Source organism: Equus przewalskii, chromosome 25 (genome assembly GCF_037783145.1).
Source record: "Equus przewalskii isolate Varuska chromosome 25, EquPr2, whole genome shotgun sequence".
In the NCBI taxonomy this organism is placed as follows: Eukaryota; Metazoa; Chordata; class Mammalia; order Perissodactyla; family Equidae; genus Equus; species Equus przewalskii.
In genome coordinates, this window is record NC_091855.1 from 41,576,213 (window position 1) to 41,597,466 (window position 21,254).

A 21,254-nucleotide genomic window follows, 5' to 3' on the forward strand; every position below is an offset into this window, starting at 1 on the left:
CCTGGGCAGGGCTCTCAGGAGATGGAGCAGAGCAGACACCAGAAAGGACCTCACCAGAAGTGTGGGGGCAGGGCCCTGCGGAGGAGCATGTGGGCTTGTCCCTGCTGCGCCTGAGCCTCCCTCTCCTGTCCTGTCCCTCAGCCATCAGGCAGGAGCTGAGTGGGATCAGCACCTCGTAGTGCGCCCGGCCCCTGCCGCCACCGCCCGAGACGCCAGTCTACCCCGCGGCGGGGGACAGTGAGGAGCCCAGCCGGCCCAGGCCTCCAGCACACATGAGCACGCACTGAAGCTAGGATGTGCTTCATTTAAAAGTCTTAACCTGTGATAAAATATTAAAATGAGGAAAAAAGTTCAGTTCCTGGATTTTTTTAAATTCTACCTGACACAGAACACCAGGTCTACTTTTTTTGTATTTTATATTTGCCTATTTAAGTGTACATTTCTTTTGTTTTATAGAGAAGACACCCCCAAATCACACTTCATTAGATGGCTTCCCAGTTTCCTCCTAGGTGACGCTGTTAGCACCTTGGCTGGCAGTGGCGAGCTGTCCACACGCAGCTCCTCCCCAGCATCCTGGTGGTGAGGGTCTGTCCACGCCCCGCGGTGTCTGTGTCCACATCGTAATAAACGCTTACTGTCCACACCCCCGGCTCCAGCTCTCACTCTCTCACACCGGCTCCTGGTCGACCCTGGTGGGGAGGCCCCTTTCTGAGGAAGGGCCCACGACAGTGGTGGCTGAGAATAGTAGGAGCAAGATGGGGCCTTGGACAGGTGGCTGGGCGGAATTCAGACACAGGGAGGGGCGGGGAGGGTGAGCAGGGCATCTCAGGCACTTCCGGCCGGGGCTCCTGGGGAAGGCCTCAGGTCCTACCTCAGGGAGCCACCCCCACAGACTCCCCCAGGGAGAGAGGCCCTGAGTGGTGCCCATGCCTGGAACATCTAAGGGACGCCTTGTGCGTTCTGACTGGCAGGGAGGATGTGCCTGTTCACCCACCACTGCACAGATGGGCTGCATCTCGGGCTCCGCAAGTGGGGTGGGAATGAAGGCAGGCTTTGCCTTCCGCTCTGCCCCACAAAGTCTCCTCCTGCATCCTCCAGGGAGGACACGGTCCCCGTCTCCAGGGCAGCAGGGGCGCCTGAATGCCCACCCGAGTCATTTCTCAGAGCGTGCAAGTTCCCCATCACAGCCAGAGAGGGTCTGACTCAGCCTCAGCCACTGCTACCCCTGGGCCAGGAGCCAGGCCCCAGCCAGTGGGTGGGCCTTGAAATGCTGGGACCATCCCACAGCCACAGCAGACACAACAGTGTGCCCAACCATCCTCTGGAAGCCATAGGAGGGAGGGAGGAAGCATGGGCCCCATCTGGCTAATGACAGGGGCACTACTGTTTTCTGACCCAGCTGTGGACATACTTCATCTCATTGAGTGCTCCCAACCAACCCAAGAAGACGGGAAAAGGACTGGTCTGCCGCTAGGAAGTGAGCAGCCCGAGGCTCAGATCTCACTGGTTTCCCCAGGTCCCGTGGCGGTGTTAACCCAGAGCCAGCAGATTCCACAGCTCCAGGAGCTGCTCTCCTGCTGCCTTCCACCTCCCAGGGTCCAGGAATCCTGTAGTCTCAGAGCCTGGGGGTGGGGGAGCTGGCAGGTGGTGACAAGGCACTCCCCCTACCCAGGCAGCCTCCTCCTCAGGAGAACTCTGCCGGGCCCCTGCCCCGGGCCGGCCTCCGGCTTGTGGTGAGGCTGGGATGTGCCCCTCTGCCCTGTCTGCAGATAAGCGCCCTGGCGGACACAGAAGAGCCCGGGGGCTCAGCTGCGGTAGGAGCGGGTTCTCGGGGGGCTCCCCAAGGCCTGGGTTAGCTTGTGTGCACAAGGAGGGGCTGCCTGCCGAGGCTCAAGTACTCCCAGGCTGAACTTCACTTCCCTGCACGGCAAGCCCAGGGTCCAGGGACCTCTTCCCCAGGCCATCTCAGTGGTCAGACCGTTCGGAGACAGGGGCGCCAGGCACTACATGAGGCCACTCCCAGCCCAGGGCAGGAAGTCCTTGCTCAGCGCCTGCCGGGTGTCAGGCACTGGGCAGACAGAGGATGCAACGGGCCTTCCTGCCAGCCCTCCCTTTCCTGGGTCAGCTAAGACAGCCCCCACCTCTGGGGGGATGGTCCTCGGCCTCCCAGCCTCACACCCACGGGCTCCCTTTCCCTGGGGCTGCTGCAGGGGCTGCCGTGGGAGCTGCAGGGCCTCGCCCCCACACTTCTGGGGCAGGGCCCCACCCACGCACCCTTCCTGCTGCCTGCCTGCCTGCTTCTGGGAGACCAGGACCCCACCCCACCCTAGTGCAGCCCCCTAGGGCCAGGGAGCTGACGAGAAGGATGCCTCCCTAGGCCGCAGCTGTGCCATCGGCCTCCTGCCCTCCAGCTGTAGTTCACTTGGGCAGCCACTTGTGCGTCCAACCACCTGTCCACCCACCGTCTGTCTGGCCTGTGGCGCCTGTTCGGTGAGAATCTCCTCAAGTCGCACGTCTAGGGCGGTGGAGGAGGCAGACCCTGTGGTGTCCAGCTTGAACTCTCGGGGCTCGGGGAAGGCTTCTCGCAGGGGTGAGGGCTCAAGGTGAGGCAGCAGCCGGCGACATGGGCCGAGGGGAGGCGGTGGAGGGGGGGGCTGGTACTGAGGGGCTTCAGGGCCACGTGAGCCTCCAGGGCCTTCTGCTGTCTGCACCCCCAGAGGCTGGCCGCCCACAACGACAAGGCCCCCAGGGAATGCTGCCTAAGCACCAAAGTGTGTGAGCAAAGCAGTGCCCAAGCAGTGGGCAGCAGAGGTACGACCAGGGGCTGCCAGAGGGGGAGGCTGGTGAGGCCTCCAGGGCCGGCCGGGGGCCATTCTCTGAGGCCCAGGTGGAGCCGAGACCAGCCACGGAAACACACTCCGTGCGTGTGGAAACACACCAATGCTGATTTATTCGAGGGCATGGGAAGCCCCGCTCCACGGATGCCCCTGGGGCAGGGCCCCGCCTCGCCCCGGGAGGCCCGGAAACAGAGGGCGCAACCCCAGGTCGGCAGCGCAGTGCAGCGTCCAGTGCAGACCCAGCTCCTCCAGGCATGGCCCCGAGCAGCAGCCCAGGGTGCGGGAACCAAAGGCAGCCAAACCAGTTCTGGGCACTAGCCAAGGAAGGGACAGTGACAGCCAGCTCTGCAGCAGGTGGGCAGGGTGGGGCGAGCCGCAGGCCCGGCTCCCACCTCAGCACTGAGGCACCGGCAGGAGGGCCGAGGCGTGGCAGGTCCATCCAGTCCGGGCGCCAGCAGGCCGGGCTCACAGGCGGTCCTCTGCCAGCTTGCACACCCGCTTCACCCTGGCGTATGGCCCTAGGGAGTCCTCGAACACAAAATCCCAGAGCACCTTCACCCACGAGTGATGCTGCGGCAGGTGGTCGTAGTACTCGGGCGCGATCTTCCGCACCTGCAGAGAGGGCCAGCAGGTCAGGGGCCGTGAGCATGTGTGCACGTCCATGTGCACGCACAAGCACACGTGTGAGCGCACAGGCACACATGAGCATGAGCACACGCCCTGTCCCTGTGTCCGGCTCAGCCAGGCAGGAGGCTGGTGTGCTGCCTGAAGACAGAGGGGCCGTTGGCCCCGGGCACCTGCCCCATGGGGGTGAGGAGCTATGCACCTCCCCGCCCGGAGCCCTCGCTGCCCAGAGTTTCGGATCCAGGAGGCCGAGGGGCCCACGAGGCGACCTGCAGGGAGCCTTGACTGCTTGGGAGAAGTAAAGGCTCACAGCCAAGAGCAGGGGCTTCCGTGACAGCTTGAGGACTCTGGCTTTGCCACTTCCTGAGACAAGTACCTGCCCTCTCTGAGCCTCTGCCTTCCCATCTGTGAAATGGGGACAAGGGTAATGTGGGCACCTGTGCACGGGTTGTGGCAGGGCTCGAGTGAGACGGTGCCCTTAGCAGGGGGGAGGGGAGGGGAAGAGAGGGGGCTGCACAGCCAGGGCTGGACACACGGGCTGTGGGACCCCAGAGTCACAAACACCTGCAACCCCAGGCAAGTGCTCACATATAACCATGTGCACCAACACGTGTACACACGGGAGCACACTCGGGCACCCGTGCAAACACCGGCACACACAGGCATGCACACGCCCATGCACATGGGCCACTGACCATGCATGCACACACACGTGCACTCACACCTCAGGGACACATGCACACACAGGCAGGCACACACCCAGACTTGCACACTGACACCCCACCCCTGCTCCCTCGGGTCTCCTCAGCTCTCTCTAGCCCCCAGGGCCCGGCTGGAACTCCTCCTCCTCCCCCGCCCCCTTTCTGCAGACGTTCTCCAAGCCCAGGTCTCCCAGACAGAGGCGCCAGTCCTAGAGGCTTCCACTCTGTGGCAGCTCAGGCCACCCTCTTGGTCACACAGGGCAAGGCCCGCCCTGTCCTCTCTGTGCCACAAGGGAGCCCCTGGAAGGTCACAGAGCAGCGACAAGTAGCAGGGAGAGGGAGTCGGGAGCCAGGAAGGAGAAGGGCTTCACGTGTAGTATGGACACTGCTGCCCCATTTTACAGAAGAGGAAGCCAAGGCACAGAGAGGGCAAGGGGCTTGCCCGAGGACACACACCCAGTACGTATCATAGCTGTATTCAAACAGGTTTTCATTAAAACAAACGGCCTAAACTAAAATGCTCCTCCAGCCTCTGCCCTCCCTGAATTCACCACCTTATTCTGCAGCCCAGCACTCACCTGTACCGTGTGACCTTTCCCATTGCCATGAGGACCACAGCTCAGAATGTGGCCATCCCACGATCAGCATGAAAGGAAAAGGAGGCCAGAGCACGGCCCAGCGCCCTCTGCACACCTCCCCACCTCCTAAGGCCCCCGTGCGCCCCTCGCCCACTGCAGCCCTGCCAGCCGTGGCCACATACCAGGGGCAGGTTGCAGCCCGGGATGCTGGGGAAGTCATGATGCTCCATGTGGTAGCCCACGTTGAAGGTGATCCAGTTGAGGGGCCCGTAGTAGGAGTAGGTCTCGTGGCCCTTGAGGAACATGTAGTGCTCAGCCACAAAGTGGCCCGAGATGGGGTGCAGGCCCAGGCCCAGCAGCGAGCTGGCCAGCAGGTAGACCATGGGCTTGACTCCCCCGAGGGCGAAGATGGTGGCATCAGCCGCCAGCTGCACCAGGGCGTTGAGCACCTCCATGCGGGTCACGGCCTTGGGGTTCACGCAGAGCGGCCGCAGCGAGTAGAAGAAGGGCTGCAGCGCCAGCCAGAGCAGCTTGCGGGCCGGCGTGCAGAAGAGCCAGCCCTCGAGGCGCGTGGGCACGTCCACGTCCAGCCCGTCGCCGCCCAGGTAGCGGTGGTGGTCCACGTGGTACTTCTTGAAGGAGGCCGCGTAGGGCACACCCATGGGCAGGTTGGCAAAGATGGCGAACCAGCGGTTGTGGGAGGCGCGCGCCGTGCCGAAGGCGGCGTTGTGCGAGATGTCGTGGATGGCCAGCGTCAGCGAGTGGTTCACACAGCCCCCGAAGGCGTAGGCCCAGAAGAGCAGCCAGCGCCACGCCAGCCCCCGCACCAGCCAGCAGGCCAGCAGCTGCACTAGCACCATCCCCAGCACTGTCCACTTGAGGTGAGGGTCCGGCCGCATCAGGGCCTTGATGGCTGGGTACTTGGCTGCAGGCGGGACCAGGATAGAGAGGTGTGAGGGGGACGCTGGCCGCAGGGGCCGCCCGAGGCCTGCTCCCCTCCCTCCCTCCCCCCTTCCTTCCTTCCTCTTTCCTTCCTGCCATCTTCCCTCCCTCCCTCCTTCTACCACCCATTAAGCCCCCAGGCAGTGACACAGAGATAAACTTGCTCCTCGAGGATCCCTAAGACCTCTGGGGCCTAGGAACAGGCAGACCTGCCTCCCCGCCATGGGGGGGCACCCCTCTGGGGAGGCCTCCCAGAGGGGGGATGTTTGCCACCAGCCGAAATAAAGAGCAGGTGGCGGGCCGGCCCCGTGGCCGAGTGGTTAAGTTCACACACTCGGCTTCGGCGGCCCAGGGTCTCGCCGGTTCGGATCCTGGGCGCCGACAGAGCACAGCTCATCAGGCCACGCTGAGGTGGCATCCCACATAGCACAACCCAGAGGACCTACGACTAAAATACACAACCATGTACCAGGGGCCTTTCAGAAGGAGAAGAGGGGGAAAAAAGAAAGAAGGTTGGCAACAGATGATAGCTCAGAGCCGATCTTAAAAACATTAAAAATAAATAAATGAAGAGCAGGTGTCACCCCCGGGTCACAGAAACATAATGCTGGAGATCCAAGCAGCTCCACGAGCAGCAGGTTAGATGCACGCATCGAGGCAGGTGCGCATTCCGTGCAGCCCGAGACTGATCGGGGGGCGATTGGACGCCCCACACTCGTCAGACTTGGGGGGCAAGGGAGGCCGGCGGGGAGAACACGCAGGGCTCCGCTCTGAGTGCACCGGTTCAGAAAACAAACCAGATCCGAAGGAAACAGGATACAATGTTGGACACGTTTATTTCGGGTGGTGGGTGCTTCTTACACTCTCTCTACTTTCCTGTATTTTGTTTTATTACAGGAAAGGGAAAAACAATGAGAGTGGAAGTTGGCCAAGCAGGGGAGGGCCAGGGAGCAGCCAGACCCCGCAAACCTCAACAAGAGCGGGTGGGGTGGGCGCCCTCAGCGCAGAACAGCTGTGCCCCCTCAGGGCAGGAGAGTGGTGCCTTCCAGAAACCTCTGTGGTTGGCTGGGCCAGGCAGAAGGTGGGTGAGGAGGCTGGCGCTGCGTCCAGGAGCAAGGAGGGACAAGGCCAGGGATCATCACATGCTCAGGGTGACAGACACCCCCAGGTCTGCTCTATCCCCTGGTTTCCCAGTCAGGACAGACAGCCCTCAGGGAGGGAGCCAGCACTGTGATGCACAGATGGGGAAACTGATGCCGGCAAGGGCAGGGGCTTGTCCCAGGACACCCTCCGTCATCTGTGTCCATCTGCAGTGCCTTCAGTGTCCACCCTTCCTGCCCAGTGAGCCGCCGCCCAGCCTCGTGCTCGCCCTCCTCAGACTGGCCCATGAAGGGTCCCCAGGGCTGCGGCAGAGGCTGGGTCCCGACTGGAGTTGGCCAGGCCAAGGTCAGATCCTGCCTGGCTCTTTCCTCCACGTGACCCAGGAAGTCGCTGCCCCTTTGTGCTCAGAATGAGAAGATGTGACAGCTCAGTTCAGCCACCCAAGGCCCCCTCGGCTAGGCCCCACCCCCTTCCTCCCAGCCCCAAGAACTTTGTGTCAGAGACACCCAGCAGTGGAACAGGCTGCTTCAGAGGTGGTGAGCTACCTGTCCCTAGGGGTATGCAAAGAGAATCACAACATGGGGAAAGGGATTCTGCCCCAGTTGGAGGGGAGACTCAGGCTCAAAATCCTGCTGCCCAAGCTGCCACGCCACAAGCCTGTCTCGGAGTCAGTCTCAATCTCACTGTGTGGCCATGGTGCATTCCCACCCTCTCTGGGCCTCGGTGTCCAAGAGTAAGATAGCAAGGGTGTGATGTGCTTCACAGGGTGTTTGTCCCCACTGAATCGTCCTGCTGGAGATGCTGTGGGAGAGTTGGGGTTCCCACATCCTTGAACCACGGGCCACGACTACCCAGGAAGAGCCAACAGAATCCCCGGGCAGCTTTTCCACCCCTGCTGTCTACACACCAGCGCTGCCACCAAGCCCTTGCCTCATCTGGCAGCTATGGGTGTCTTGGCTCCAACCAAGTGAGCAGTGGCTCCACACAGTCCCCCGGACAGCCTGTGAGTGGCCGATGTGGGGTCTGAACTCCACACAGCGGCAGGGGCGAGCAGAACCAGAACTCCCCTGACACACACACACACACAAATATACACACACTTTGACCTCAGGAGCTCTCTCCCGGAAGCCGGCCAAGGACACCACCCAACAGATCCACGAGCATGGTGGTCACGGTGTGCGGATGAAAGAAAACCTCAGAAAGCATGAGCAAGCCCAGCAACAGGGTAACAAACCTCAGCCCCATGAACAGGGGCCACAGGGGACCACAGGGGCAACAGCATCCCCGGGGGGCTGGGAGGGAGCAGCGTCAGAGCAAGTTCAAATCCTAGCTCTGGACAAGGGTTTAATGTCCAGAATCTATAAAGATCTCCTACAACTCAACAACAAAAAGACAAACAACCCAATTTAAAAATGGGGAAAGGATTTGAAAAATAGACATTGCTCCAAAGATGTACAACTGGCCAATAAGCACATGAAAAGATGGTCAACACCATCAGTCACTAGGGAAATGTAAATCAAAACCACAGTGAGGGACGGGCTCAGTGGCGTAGTGGTTAAGTTCATGCGCTCCACTTCGACACCCAGGATTTGGTGGTTCGGGTCCTGGGCGTGGACCTACACACCGCTCATCAAGCCATGCTGTGGCAGCATCCCACATACACAAATAAAGGAAGATTGTCACAGATGTTAGCTCAGGGCCAATCTTCCTCAGGAAAAAAAACCCACAGTGAGACACCCCGTCACACCCACTAGGACCGCTAGATTCAAACAACAGCAAATAACAAGTGCTGACAAGGAGGCAGAAAAATTGGAACCCTTGTCTGTCCACTGCTGACAGGGACGCAAAATGGTGCAGCTGCTGTGGAAAGCAATTTGGCAGTTCCTCAAAGAGTTAAACACAGAATTAGCAAATGACCCTGCAGTTCCATTCCTGCCTAAATATACACCCAAATGAATTCAAATCAGGGACACAGATTCTTGTACACCAGTGTTCCTAGAACTAGTCACAATAGCCCACAGGTGGAAACCACCCACGTGTCCATCAGTTGATGAATGGAAAACAAAATGTGGTCTAGCCACACAAACAATGATTATTCAACCTTAAAAAGGAATGAAACTTGCAGTTATAAGCTAAGTGCTGGGGATGTCATGTACAGCATGGTGACTATAGCTAATAATACTGTATCGTATATTTGAAAGTTGCTAAGAGAGTAGATCTTAAAAGTTCTCATCACAAGAAAAAACTTTGGGCCGCCTCATGGCCGAGTGGGTAAGTTCGCGCGCTCTGATTTGGGGGCCTGGGGTTCGCGGGTTCAGATCCTGGGCACGGACATGGCCCCGCTCATCAGGCCATGCTTGGCAGGTGTCCCACATGCCACAACTAGAGGGACCTACAACTAGAATATAAAACTATGTACTGGGGGGTTTTGGGGAGAAGAAGAAGAAGAAAAAAAAGATTGGTGACAAATGTTAGCTCAGGGACAATCTTAAAAAAAAAAGAAAAAAAATTTTGTAACTGTATGTGGTGACGGATGTTAACCAGACTCACTGTGGTGATCATTTTGCAACATAAACAGATATCGAATCATTATGCTGTACACCTGAAACTCATATAACGTTATATGTTAATTATACCTCAATTACAAAAACACTCTTATTTGGATTTTCCACCTTCTCTGTTTCACGATTCCAACTCCCTTAATTCTACTCCCTGGAATTGATTCCCGAATAATCTACCAGCACCGAAAAAAAAAAGAATGAAGCACTCACACGAGCTACAACACGGATGAACCTCGAAAACGTTAAGCTACATGAAACCAGCCAGTCACAAAAGGCCACGTATTGTCTGATCCCACCCATATGAAATGTCTGGCACAGAGACAGAAAGTAGAGGGCAGCAGGGGCTGGCGAGGGGCCCCCGAAAGGAGTGTGGAGTTTCCGTGTGGCGTGATGAAAGCTTTCGGAAATAGTAGCGATGGCTGCCCCACACTGTGATGTAATTAATGCCGCCAAAGCACACACCAAAACAGGGCTAAATGGCTAATTTTATGTTACATATGTTTTATCACAATAAAAAAATGTTTAAAAAAATCCCAGCTCCAGGCAGGGGACCTCAGCTCCACGGCTCCTTCATCTCTGAACCATAAACCAGGCCAGCGGGAGGATTAACGGCCAAGGCTCGGAGAGCGCGGGCTGCGCGCAGACGGATGCCAGGCCCAGGCTTGACGGATGAGTCCACACAAGCACCGGGGAGGAGGCGAGCTTTAAGAGGCAGCCCCCAGGAGGCCAACCGCAGACTGCAGATGGTTTACTGCTGCGGAAAAGAGCCAGCACGGCTGGAGGGTGGTGGAGACAATGGGGATGGAGCAGCGTGGGCTCATTAACTACTCTCCTCCGGCCTGCCCACGTGGCCTGATGCAGCCGCTGGTGTTGGGCCTGAGCCACGGGAGGCGACCTGAGGGAGGGGCACGAAGGCCCCGTGGCCGTAAACCAGGAGAGCCGATCACGGGGTGGAGGGAGAGACTGGCAGCCGTGGTGGGCAGCTAATGGCCCCTCAAAGATGTCCAGTCCTAATGGCAAGGCCTGTGCGCTCGTGAGAGTCTGGGGCAAGGAGAACCAAGGCTGCACGTGGCATTCAGGCTGCCGTCAGCTGACCTGACAACAGGAGGAGGTCCTGGATTCTCCAGGCAGCCCAGCATCATCCCAGGTCCACCAGTGGAAGAGCAGGCAGGAGAGGAGGCAGGCAGGGTGGCCCGGGGAGGACTCCATCGCCACTCCCGGCTGCAGATGCAGGAGGGGCCTGGAGCCCGGGGCGGAGCAGGCAGCCTCCAGAAACTGGCAGGACCAGGAAACAGATCCTCCCACTGGGGCCTCCAGCTGGAGCTTGGCCCTGCCGACACCTTGACCGTCGCCCAGGGAGGCCGTGTCAGACTTCGGACCTCCACAACTGTAGGATTTGAAGTGTGTTGTTCCAAGCCCCTAAGTTTTCGGTGAATTGTCACCGCAGCCCTAGGAAACTCCCACAGCAACTGGACCCGGGACAAGAAAACAGCCGGGGCTCTAGCAGCCCGGAAAACACACCAGCCTGTTCCTCCTGCCCCATCCCTCCACTGGCCCGTGCCAGGCACTGGGCACGGTGGGGACTCATGCCCAGCCCGGCTCCTCCAGGGCCCCGCTACCTGCCAGCCCTGGCCCAGGTGGATGAGCTGGCATGGTGCTGCTCGGCCAGCATCATCCTGCCAGGTAGGGCAAGAGACACAAAAGGACCCAGGTCTGGGGGTGGGGGCTGACATGTGAGCCCCATTCGAGAGGGGGTGCAGGAGAAGGCCTTAGCCCAGCTTGTCCCTGCCCCAAAAGGGGTCCGAGTGAGCAGCGACACTTCAGAGGGTGGGCCTCAGGGTTGCCTGGGAAGATGGGTGCTTCCAGGGAGTGGCTGGGGGCCTGGGGGTGGGAGCTGCAGTGAGGTGGAGCCAGCAAAGGAAGAGGTGTCTTCCTGTAGCCAGGACGAGAGGATGTGCTGGCACCCAGCCGTCAGGGATGCTCACGACCACAACCCAGTGCCTGGGAAATCGCGTGCAAAGTCCTGAGAACCTTTGCATACCTGGAGGTTGGGCTGGGACCGCAGGCCACAGGGCTCCACCAGCCTCCCTGCTCGGGCAACCGGGGACCAGGCCCTTGCCTGCTGAGGCATATTTGAGAGCTGAGCCAGGTGGCTGGACGCCACCAGCCCCCATGGGGCAGGCCTCCCCTGCTTCCCCTTGGAAGGAGGCCAAGCCTGGGGAAGGAGGCCAGGGCAGGCCACACCTGCACCAGGTGAGCACAGACTGGCAAGCTCTGGGGCACCGGGTCCAGGACCCCAGCTCCTGGGATCCAGGCCAGCACACAAGCCACTCCCTGCCCTCCAGAGGCAGGAGAATTAACAGAGCCCGGCAGTTGTGACCTTGGACTGTGGGCCCCAGGTGCCCCATACATTGATCAAAGATAATAAGTCCTACCTGTGGGGTAGGATATGGGGGCTCAAAGGAGAACACCCCTGGCAGTCCCTTCCACCCCTGCCCCGCCCACCTTCAGGGAGCCCAGTGCCCCTTCCTCCTTCACGACAGGTTCCCAAGGACTCAGCTGCCCCCAGCTCGGCACAGCCGCAACAGGGCCTGGGGTGCCTGGTCCCCAGCCTGTCACTCAGGCTGACGGAGCAGGCCAGGGCCAGTTGTGGCCGCCCCACCTCCCCAGCCTCGGTCCCTGCATCTGGGAGGTAGGCTGTGGTGAGGCTGCGGTGACAGCTCTGAGCCCTGGGAGCTGTTTTTTATTGTCGCTATTAAATACAGTTTTCTGATTTGAGAGTGAAAACGTCCCATTTCTGACCTCTAGGGCTGTGGGTGCAGGTCTTGGAGGCTGATCTGGCCCCGGGCTTGCTGTGACCTACAAGAACAGGCCCCGTGTTCCCAGGCATGAAGGTCACTGGGCGAGGCCATCCTGCTGGAAGCAACGACAAAGGGAGCTGACATACAAGCTGGACTCCAGGTAGCATGTGGCGAGCCCTCAGAGGGTCCAAGCACGTGAGCCCCGGGTCACCTCCACTCGCAGAGGCCCCTTCTGGACCACAGTGCAGGCAGGCGGGGCCCCAACAAGCAGCGCCGGCCGAGCACGGCCACCAGGGAGGCCTTGGCTGAAGGTGTGTGCGGGCAAGACCCCATAAGGGCTCAGGGACAGTGCCAGGGAGCTGGGAGTCCCGTGGGTTCCAGAGGTGGCATGGGCTGGGAGAGCTCACTGAACACCCCGGGCCTTCAGTGGTGACCCCAGGGACGGACCCCCCTAAGAGCAAGCCGGCCCAGCAGCCCATCGCCCTCCTGCGGAGGACTCAACCCTTGCCCAAGGCAAACAGCCAACATTTAACTTCTCAATTCCCCAGCTCCCGGGTCCCTGGGGAGGTGGGAGGCCTGGGGACCTCCTGGGGGAAGATGCTCAGGGCACCAGTAGCCACACAGACAGGAAGCTGAGGTCACCAGGCACAGTGAGGATCTGGGGTAACTGGAGCCATGGGCTTGGGGGTGTCCACCTGCGGGGGTCAAGGAGGGTCACAGACAGGAAGACGGGACAGGCACCCGCTGGGCTTAGCAAGGTCACAGGGCCTCAGCAGGAGCCGTCTCAGATGGCCAGGGGCAGCGTAGCGGCTAGGTGAGGAGCTGAGGGGTGGATGTGGTGAGTGCAGGCGTGGGGGGAGGGGGGCCGGCTGCGGTGTCAGGAAGAGAGACAGACGCCAGAGGACAGCAGAAGCAGGGGACAGGGATGCCGGGCGGGGGTCATGGAGAAGGCAACGGGTGCTGGCTCAACAGGAGGGGGCCTCTTCCAGGGGCTCAGGGAAGAGAGACAGGGATGAGGAGAGACACTAGGCTCCACGGCCTTGGGCTCCATCTTCTCTGGGCCCCGGGGGGATCCCAGCTGACCTCGGGCGGACCTGCCCACTCAGACCTCCAGCTCAGAGGACAGGAGTAGCTGGACTAGGACAGGCATGCCTCGAAGGCCCTCTGTCCGTGGGGCAGCCTGGAGCCCAGCCTCCTGGAACCAAAGACAAATAGACCCATGCAAATGCTCTTCCAGCAGCGGCCCCGGGCAGGGTCCACGGCAGCTGGGCCACTGGCCATGAGCAGCAGCCATCATTGCTAGAATTCACACTGTCCAGGCATGACACAGAAAGGAGGGTGTGAGGGCCAGGGAGGCCCAGAAGGGGTCCAGAAAGAAGGCAGGGCAAGGTCAACAGGGCTGAGAATGGACCTCAGACTCAGGGCCTACAGGAAGTGAGCCAGGGCCCAGGCATGGACAGGGACATCAGCAGGTGTCACATGCCCAGCGTCTGACACACACTTACTCATGCAGGCTTCACCACCCTGCCCAGCAGGGGACCATGCCCTCATCTTGGAGATGAGGAAACAGGTTGATTTCCACTGGCCCCTCCAGAGAGAGGGAAGACACTCACTCTTCCCGCAGGCTGCCTCAGCCCCCAGAGGCACTGGCTCCAGAGCTGGGCCACCTAGGGGCAAAGCGCCAAGAGAAAACCCTGGGTCCCAGGTCAGGAGAGCCACACTGCAGCCTGGCTCAGCCAAAGTACTGTGTGCCCTTGGGCAAGCCCCTGTCCCTCTCTGGGCTGGCTTCCTTACTCACCATCTCTAAGGTGCTGGCTCTGACAGCCCTGGGGCTGTGAGCCCACGGAGATGGAGTGTGGGAGGGGGAGGCGGCAGGAGGTGCTGGCGTGTTGGGAAACTTGGCTCCCGCAGAACTGTACATGTACATGCAGTTCATATATTTACATGCATGACACACTTGTTCCTGAGGACGCAGAGAGCAGAGCAGGAGGACACGCCTGCTGGAAGGGAGGGCAGCCTGACCCCAACGCCCCCCCACCAGTCCCACAGAACAGTCTTCCGGTGGATACTTGGTTATTCCCAGAACTTCTCTCAACAAATTCTGCTGAGCCAGCAAGAGGGCAGGAAGACGGGAGAAAGGCAGCTGCGGCGGGAGGCTGCTGGGCGGCGAAGGAGGTCCCCGGGCCGGCGCCCGGCTGGCCATGACGTCACTTCTCTCTGGCCTCCAGCAGGGCTGCCAGGAGCACATGGGCTTCGTCCCTTCCACCCTGGACCCGTCCCTGCACCCGCCCTGGTCCTATCCAGGGCTGGGTCCTCCTACCACCGCCCCAGAGGCCAAATGCCGGCGCACGACAGTCTCGCTGGATATGGGGGATGTCCCTGTCATCGCCTTTCATCACCCAAGTGACCCAAGTCTCAGATCCTCCATCCCACACATCAGCTCCCTGCTGCCCACCTGCTTCCCAGCTCCCACTTGACCCTGGCCCCCCACAGGCTACTGGGGAGCCCAGGAGCCCAGCACTCCACCCCTTGGCTCTCCTGCCCACAGCGGAGTGCCTTCACCCCACAGCCCCTGCCAACAGGGGCACCAGTTCCCTTCACGCCCCCTTTCCTCACAGCCCGGGCCCTAACGCCAAGCCCAGAGCTGAAACGCGAGCCCATCCCTGTCTGGTCAGTGTGGAAGGGACCGTGGGGAGCCGCTTCGCCATCGAAAATGCGGGAAGTGGCCCAAAGTGCCTTCAGGAGTCACTGTGCTCGGCCTCCTCGCTGCCTCTTGCTAAAGCTGCTTTTGGTTCATTGATAAATATTTGCTGAAGGTCTGTGGCCAGCCGGGCCCCGGACCACAGAGAGGGAGGGGCACCCGGCAAGTGCGGGCGGGGGTGTCACCCCTGCTGGCCTGGACCCGGCGCCGCTGGAACGTGCCGCGAGGGACACACACAGAGTCCGTCACAGTCGACCTGCAAGTGGGAGGAGAAGGGCTGCCTGCGAGAATAAGGGCGGGGCTGCAGGGTGACCACAGGGCTCTGAGGAGCTCTCTCGATGATGAAAATACTCTCAAACTGGATTAGGTACCTTTACTAAAAATCAACGGGCTGCACCTTTATACAAGTGAATTTTATGGTACATAAATCCTGCCTCATAAAACCTGGTAGAAATTAAAGAACATGGGGGAAGGAATGCCAGGTGGAAGGCCCAGCACACGCATCCACACAGGGCTGGACTGAAGAAGGCCCCGGGGACACGTGAGCTGGCAGCCGCACAGGAGTCGTGTGGCAGGGACTGAGGACGCCCTGCGGCCATGGTCAGGGCCCCACAGAGAAGAGGAAGCAATGGGGGCGAGGGCCAGAGCAGGCCGGGTGAGTGAGCTCGGCCACCAACCTAACCTCCCAGGGGCCTGCGGTGCACAGAAGCTGTAACCGGCCACAAGTCGAAAAGAAAGAAGTCCTCCTCCAAGAGACAAGGGCCAGACGGGGAAGATACTTGTGGTGAACACAGGGCTCCTAGCTGTAATATGTAAAAATCTCTTAGGAATCAAGAAAAAGGATGGCTCCGATGGACAAAGGAGCCGAGGACATGAGGAGAAAATTCACAAAAGAAGGAGGAGCAAAATCAAAGAAGTACTCAACCTCACCATCCAGCTCAGAAATGCCAATTCAGATGGGATGTGTCCCGACTCCCCCAACCAATGGTGAGAGTTAAGCTGCACAAGCTGCGCGCGCGTGCAGAGCAGCGTGACAGGTCCCTGGCCCCGAGGGAGGCAGGGAGGGAGGGAGGGAGGGAACCCGGCGGCGTTCCTGGTGGGCACTGGACTAGAGACGGCAAAACCCATGCAGCTGCCCACTACCTCCCGGGCTCCCTCCCCTGGGAGCTGCTGTGGGCCCGCCTGGGGAACGGCCTCGGGGGAGGTGGGTGTGGGCCTGGCCCTGCCCTCAGGAGACTCAAACAACTGAAGCGATCACCCCACACATTAATAGAGTCACAGATGGGACAAAGGCCAGGAGGTCAAAGTGCACGGCACCCCGCAGGAGGACCAGGGAGGGGGTGCCTAGGGGGAAGGTAAGCAGTGGCATGGCAAGCAGCCCCCATCTCCGTGCTCAGCGATGCTTGTTGGTAGCTTGAAATTGGCCACGATGGAAATATTTATAGAAATAGGCAAATGCCAATTTGCAAATCAGGGCTTTCTGTCCAAGTGTTTATGAGTGTCAAACAATAAACAATTGAGAATCAATTATTTATGTTTACCAGGATACTGTGTGTGTGTGTGTGTTCTTACAGAGTGTTTCTGAGAAAAGGACATTTAGGCTGAGACCTGAAGGGTGCATAGGAGTTTGGTAGATGAATAGTAGGGGAAAAGAATTCAAGCAGAGGGAACAGCATTTGCAAAAGCCATGAAGTAAAAAATCGACAGATGGGGGAGCACTCCACAAAATGGCTAGAGGTCAAAAAGGAAAGAGAAAGGGCAAAGGGCAGGGGCCAGAGCATGGGGGTGCCTAACACGCCAGGGCAGAGACGGGATTTTAGGAAGGGAAGCCCTTGGAGGAGTCGAGCGAGGGAGGACACAACAGGTCAAATACAGTCCAGGAGTGACCTCTTAGGGATCACCTGTTGTCTGTGCTGCCGTGCACCTGTGTACCCCAGACGCCTCCATCCTCCCCACCCAGCGCAGGGTCACAGAGTGCCTTCCCTTTCTTGGAGAGCTGTTTGTCTCTGTCCTTACCAGGTGATGCTATGGGGCTCGCCCATCACAGCCCCCTGCCCACTGGCCAATCCCAGGACTCGCAGCACTGGCCGAGGTGGGCTGGCTCCAGGGGAGGGCGTGCTCCTTGGGGCAGGAGGCAAGGAGCGCCTCTTTCCTCGGTGGAGTCTCAGAGCTGGGCGGACACCGGCCTGGTGCTGCCTGAGGCCTGCCTGGTGGAGGAAGACGAGGGCCACATGCTGACTGCAGTGGGGATGAGGAGCACAGGGAGACTGGCCTTGCGGCCCGCCGACATCCCTGCGGCTGGGCGAGGAGCGTCCACAAGCTCCCCTGAGAGCTTCGGACAGTTCTGTTCTGGATTTTACACCGAGAGAGCCCCGGCCAGGGCCTCGCCTAAACAAATGAGCCACCAGCTGCCAAGAGTCTGACTTCCTTGTTTTCCTTTGGTTATTTGAATTTCTTTTTTTACCAGGTGTGTGCCCTGCTTTTATAAGTGAAAAATAAATAAGTAAAACAAAACAGAGACAAAATCACAAAGCTATTTGTTTTTGAAAAGAGAGATCCAAAGCCTGCTTCTTAAGCCGCTGGCCACACCCGGCAGACTCTGATCTCCTATGGGACCAGTCCTGTGGCTCGGTGCCTGCCTCCCAGTACAGGGAGCCGCAGCCCCGGACTCGCGGACTACTGGGGGGCAGTGGGACCCCATGTGCCCTGGGAAGCATGTCCCCATCCAGGCAGGAGCTGAGAGATGGACTTTGGTCCTGCCCAAACAGCACTGCAGCCACCTTCCTGAGTTCTGACTCTGAGATTAGGATCTTTATTGAGCATCCGATGGCCCCCAGGAGGTTGGCATGGGCTGAGAAGCCACCTGGGTGGGGCCGGAGCACATCCTCGAGCAGGTGTCTGCCTGAGCACCAAGCTGGCCTCTGTGGCCTCTGAGCTGTGTGACCCTAGGCCAATCACTTCCCCTCTCTGAGCCCCACTCTGCTGCCTCTTCTGTAAAGACCTACAGGATTTCTCTCGGGCTGGGAATGGCACAGGCATCAGGGAAGCAGAGATGGGAAGGGACTCCCTGTCTTTGGGGAGAACACAGGCCTGAGTGTGAGAAGGAAGAACATCGCAGCTAACATTGATTGAGTGCTGGGCTTGGCGCATATCACTACCTCATTTAATCCACACAGCAACTCCGTAAGCAAAGCATTGGCATTAACCCCTTTTAACTCAACCAAGCCTCAATTTCCTCATCTCTTTATTGACTTGCCCAGCGTCACGTGACTAATGAGTGAGTGCTGAGATCCTTGCCAGGAGCCAAGTTCCAGCCCTCTGCAGACTGCCCCAGAGAGATAAGAAGGCCGTGGGCTGGCGCCACGGAGGGGAATCCCAGAGGAGCGCCCTCACCCAACCCAGGCCAGGGTCCATGAGGGCGGCTGGGGTCCACAAGGGCAGCCAGGGGGGCTTCCCGCAGGAGGTGGCACTGAGCAAGAGCAAGCCGGGCAGAGCGGGAAGGAAGGACATCCAGGCAGAGGAACAGCTTGTGCAAATGCCTGGGAGCAAGAGGGAACGGCACATTCCACATTCTTGAGCTCAAAACTGGACCCGTGCGGAGGCATCCCTGGCAGCCAGTGGAAGCCGCGACTGAGCAAAGCTCCCTGAAGAGTCAGCCTCGAGAAGCTGTGCTGTCCCCGCCCTGGCCCGTCGCCTCCCTGTGCTCCAAGTCTCCCAGCCTCGCCAGCCACCCCTCCAGGAAGCTGCCTGGGTTGGTTCCAGGGCCTGTGGCTTCTCTCTTTAGAGAGAGAACCTTCTCCCTGTCCTGGAGTGCTGGGTACCACACTGGGCACATCCCTTCCAAGACCACCTTTCATCCTCCTACCTACCCTGCCAGAAAAGACCGCACCCGCTGTGCAGACTGGGAAACTGAGGCTGCTGCCCAGAGTGTGGGGATCCCTCCAGGCCTCTCCATGGGCCAGGATATGTCTCTAGGCCTTCTCCACCTGGGGCCAGGTGCCCAGGGGGGCTGTGAGGGGACGTGGGGGGACAGCCAGGGGAGGGGAAGGAAATACAGCCCTACCTTGGACCTGCTGGGGGGCAGCAGCCAACACGCCTGCCCTCTGGGGGGAGGGAGGACCAGATGATCGCCAAGACCCCTCTGAGCCACCCCCAGGAAGTTCCCAGCTCTGGGGGAGACGATGCTGCCACTGCTGAGACCTCAGACAGTTACTGCTCACCTCACAGAAGAAAACCTCGGAAGTCACAAACCCACCCGGAGGGGCCTCCAGCCCTTGAACCCCCAGCCACAGCAGGGTATGGTCATGCGCTAACCACTCAGCGCATCTTGTGTCCGAAAGGTTTAAAAGTAATGGGCTGGATCTTTCCATAGTCTTGAGGTGGGGCAGGAAGACACCAAAGGGAAAACTCTAACAAAAAAAAACAATCGATTGGAACGCATTAAAAAAAAAAAAAAAAGCTGCTGCAATAGCAAGACAAATTATAAAGGGGAAAAATATCCGCGACATCTAAGACAAAGGGTTAAAAGAGCTATACAAAGAGCTCTGACACTGGGCAAGCAAAAGACCAACCCAAGAGAAAAAAGAAAAGGTTAAAATGGCCAATGAAACATTGAAACCAATCAGCGAATAAATGCAGATTAAGCCCACAATAAAAGAGTATTGCTTCATTAGTCTGATCGGTAAAGATTAAAAGGTTTAATCTGTAGGTTTAATCGCCAGGTGTAGGCGAGGGTGTGGGGAAACCGGGACCGTTCCTGGGGACGGGGAGCGCGTCCAGCCTGCTGGAAGCAGGCCTGGCGCTGCGGGGACGACCCGGTGGCGTCCGGTAAAGGCTTTTCTGGAGGTGGGCGCCCTTTAACCCGAACTCCGGGTAAGGGACGGTCCTGGGTCAAGACGGAGCCGCTGGCATCAATGACGGTGAATCCGCAGGACGGGCGCCCATGTACAAAAGGCGACCTCGCGGGGCACTAAGCCACACAGAGGAGCGGCCACCGTGTATTCACCATAAAATATAGGACAGGCGGACGGGATGGTCTGGGACAATCTTTGTTTTTAAGAAAAGTTGTCTCTCCTTCGCGTTCGCGTCCTCGGAGGCGCTCATTCCGCCCTGAGCTCGGGCGACCGCGGGACCCAGGAGCTCCGCGCACAGGCGCGGGGGGCGCGCGGGCGGCGCATCCCGGACACACCGTGCCCCGGAGCCGACCCTGCGCCGCCGCGGTCCGCGCCCCGGGAGTGGCTCACGTCCCACAGCCGGGATGGAGCAGCTGAGAGGCGCTCCCCGGCGCGCGGATCCGGGCTCGGATCCTCGGGTCCCGGATCCCAGGACCGAGGCAGAGACGCAGAGGAGTTTCAGACCGGGAGCGAGGGACCCTCGGGGACGCGGACCGGCGACGCTGGGGAGGGGAGTGGCGCTCCCGCCCTCCTTCGAGCAGGGGTAGGGAGAGCCTGCTGGGCATCCGGGCCCCGCAAGAGCCACCGCGTGGCTCGGGCTGGCCCACCACTCCAGACGGCCCCGCGGGGCTGTCCCCTCCCGCCGCGGGGCCCGTGCTCACCGAGCATCTCCTTGCGCCGCTGCGTGTGCGGCTGGTCGGTGTAGACCCACTCGAAGTCGCTGCGGCCCGCGCTGTTGCCCATGGTGGGGCGGGGAGCGCGGCACCGGCGCACGGCGGGCTAGGCTCCACTGCACCTGCCCAGCCGCGCCGCCCGAGCCGAGTTCGGGGCCGGGGCGGGGCCTCCGGGGGCGGGGCCAGGTGCGCGGGGCCTGGGGCCTCGGGGCGTCGCCGGCGCCCTGACCTGGGCGGTCGCGGGGGCTCTCGGAGCCTCCGTCCCCTGGTGGGGAAAAGGGGACGATTCCGCGCGAGTCCCCGGGGCCGGGTTGTGCGCGGACGCCGTGTGCACTCAGCCACCCTCCCCGCCCCGCTCTCCGCGGCCGGTCGTCGGATTCACGGAGGCCCCACCGCGGCTGAGCGCCACTTCTCTCCGCGGCCCAGACCTGCTCGCGCTCCTGCCGCCCCCGCCCCACCGACTAGCCGGTGTGCGCAGAGCTGGGGGAGCGTCGGAAGGATGGAGATTAAATGGCTGTGACAGGGCCAGTAAACAGAAGGTGCTCAAGAAAGATTTGCCAGGGCAATTATCCCTTCTACCCACCTCTTTCACAGTTACACAGAGGGCGGATGATGTGCCTGTGACAACCTCGTGGAGGTGTCAGCCCCACCTCTGCCTTCAGGGAAATTGAGGAACACAGGGACACAGACGGAAGAGGCCTATTATGACTCAGGTTGATACGTGCCATGACAGAGGGAGGCCCTGGGACAGCTAAGGTCCAGTAGAGGGGTCTTTTGCATTAGGCCTTGAAGGATGAGTAGGAGTTCAACTGCTAAAAAGGGAGGAGGGCGTTGGTGATAGA

The 21,254-nt window shown here is 60.1% G+C and overlaps 2 protein-coding genes across 19 annotated transcripts in view; one reads left to right on the forward strand and one right to left on the reverse strand.

Moving 5' to 3' along the window:
- Window positions 1-643, forward strand: part of EVL (Enah/Vasp-like) — a 160,342-nt gene extending 159,699 nt beyond the window's left edge. For all 14 annotated transcript variants that reach the window (XM_070593208.1, XM_070593214.1, XM_070593211.1 and 11 more), the window contains one exon: window positions 142-643. In XM_070593208.1, the coding sequence (XP_070449309.1) occupies window positions 142-179 (38 nt within the window). In that variant the 3' untranslated portion in view covers window positions 180-643. The remainder of the gene's footprint in view (window positions 1-141) is intronic.
- Window positions 339-21,060, reverse strand: DEGS2 (delta 4-desaturase, sphingolipid 2). 5 transcript variants are annotated; one of them, XM_070593221.1, is made up of 5 exons: window positions 20,996-21,054; window positions 12,147-12,257; window positions 10,440-10,731; window positions 4,923-5,665; window positions 339-3,449 (listed from the first exon to the last, which is right to left on the reverse strand). In XM_070593221.1, exons 4-5 carry the CDS (start codon window positions 5,637-5,639, stop codon window positions 3,303-3,305), a joined length of 864 nt encoding a protein of 287 aa, XP_070449322.1. In that variant the 5' UTR covers window positions 5,640-5,665; window positions 10,440-10,731; window positions 12,147-12,257; window positions 20,996-21,054; the 3' UTR covers window positions 339-3,302. The 5 variants fall into 5 exon arrangements, with proteins under 5 accessions (XP_070449322.1, XP_070449319.1, XP_070449318.1 ...); XM_070593218.1 differs by lacking the exon at window positions 10,440-10,731 and having other exon boundaries at window positions 20,996-21,060; XM_070593217.1 differs by lacking the exons at window positions 10,440-10,731; window positions 20,996-21,054 and adding an exon at window positions 18,910-19,021.
- Between the last annotated feature and the right edge of the window lie 194 nt (window positions 21,061-21,254).

Excerpts from the sequence above, each read along its gene's own strand:
- DEGS2 (XM_070593218.1), bottom strand. The coding sequence starts at position 12,234 with ATGCCTGGGAACACGGGGCCTGTTCTTGTAGGTCACAGCAAGCCCGGG. Across the intron at positions 5,666-12,146 it reads CTGCACCCACAGCCCTAGAG|CCAAGTACCCAGCCATCAAG; the intron begins GTCAGAAATGGG and ends TCCCGCCTGCAG. Across the intron at positions 3,450-4,922 it reads CGGGCTGCAACCTGCCCCTG|GTGCGGAAGATCGCGCCCGA; the intron begins GTATGTGGCCAC and ends CCCTCTCTGCAG.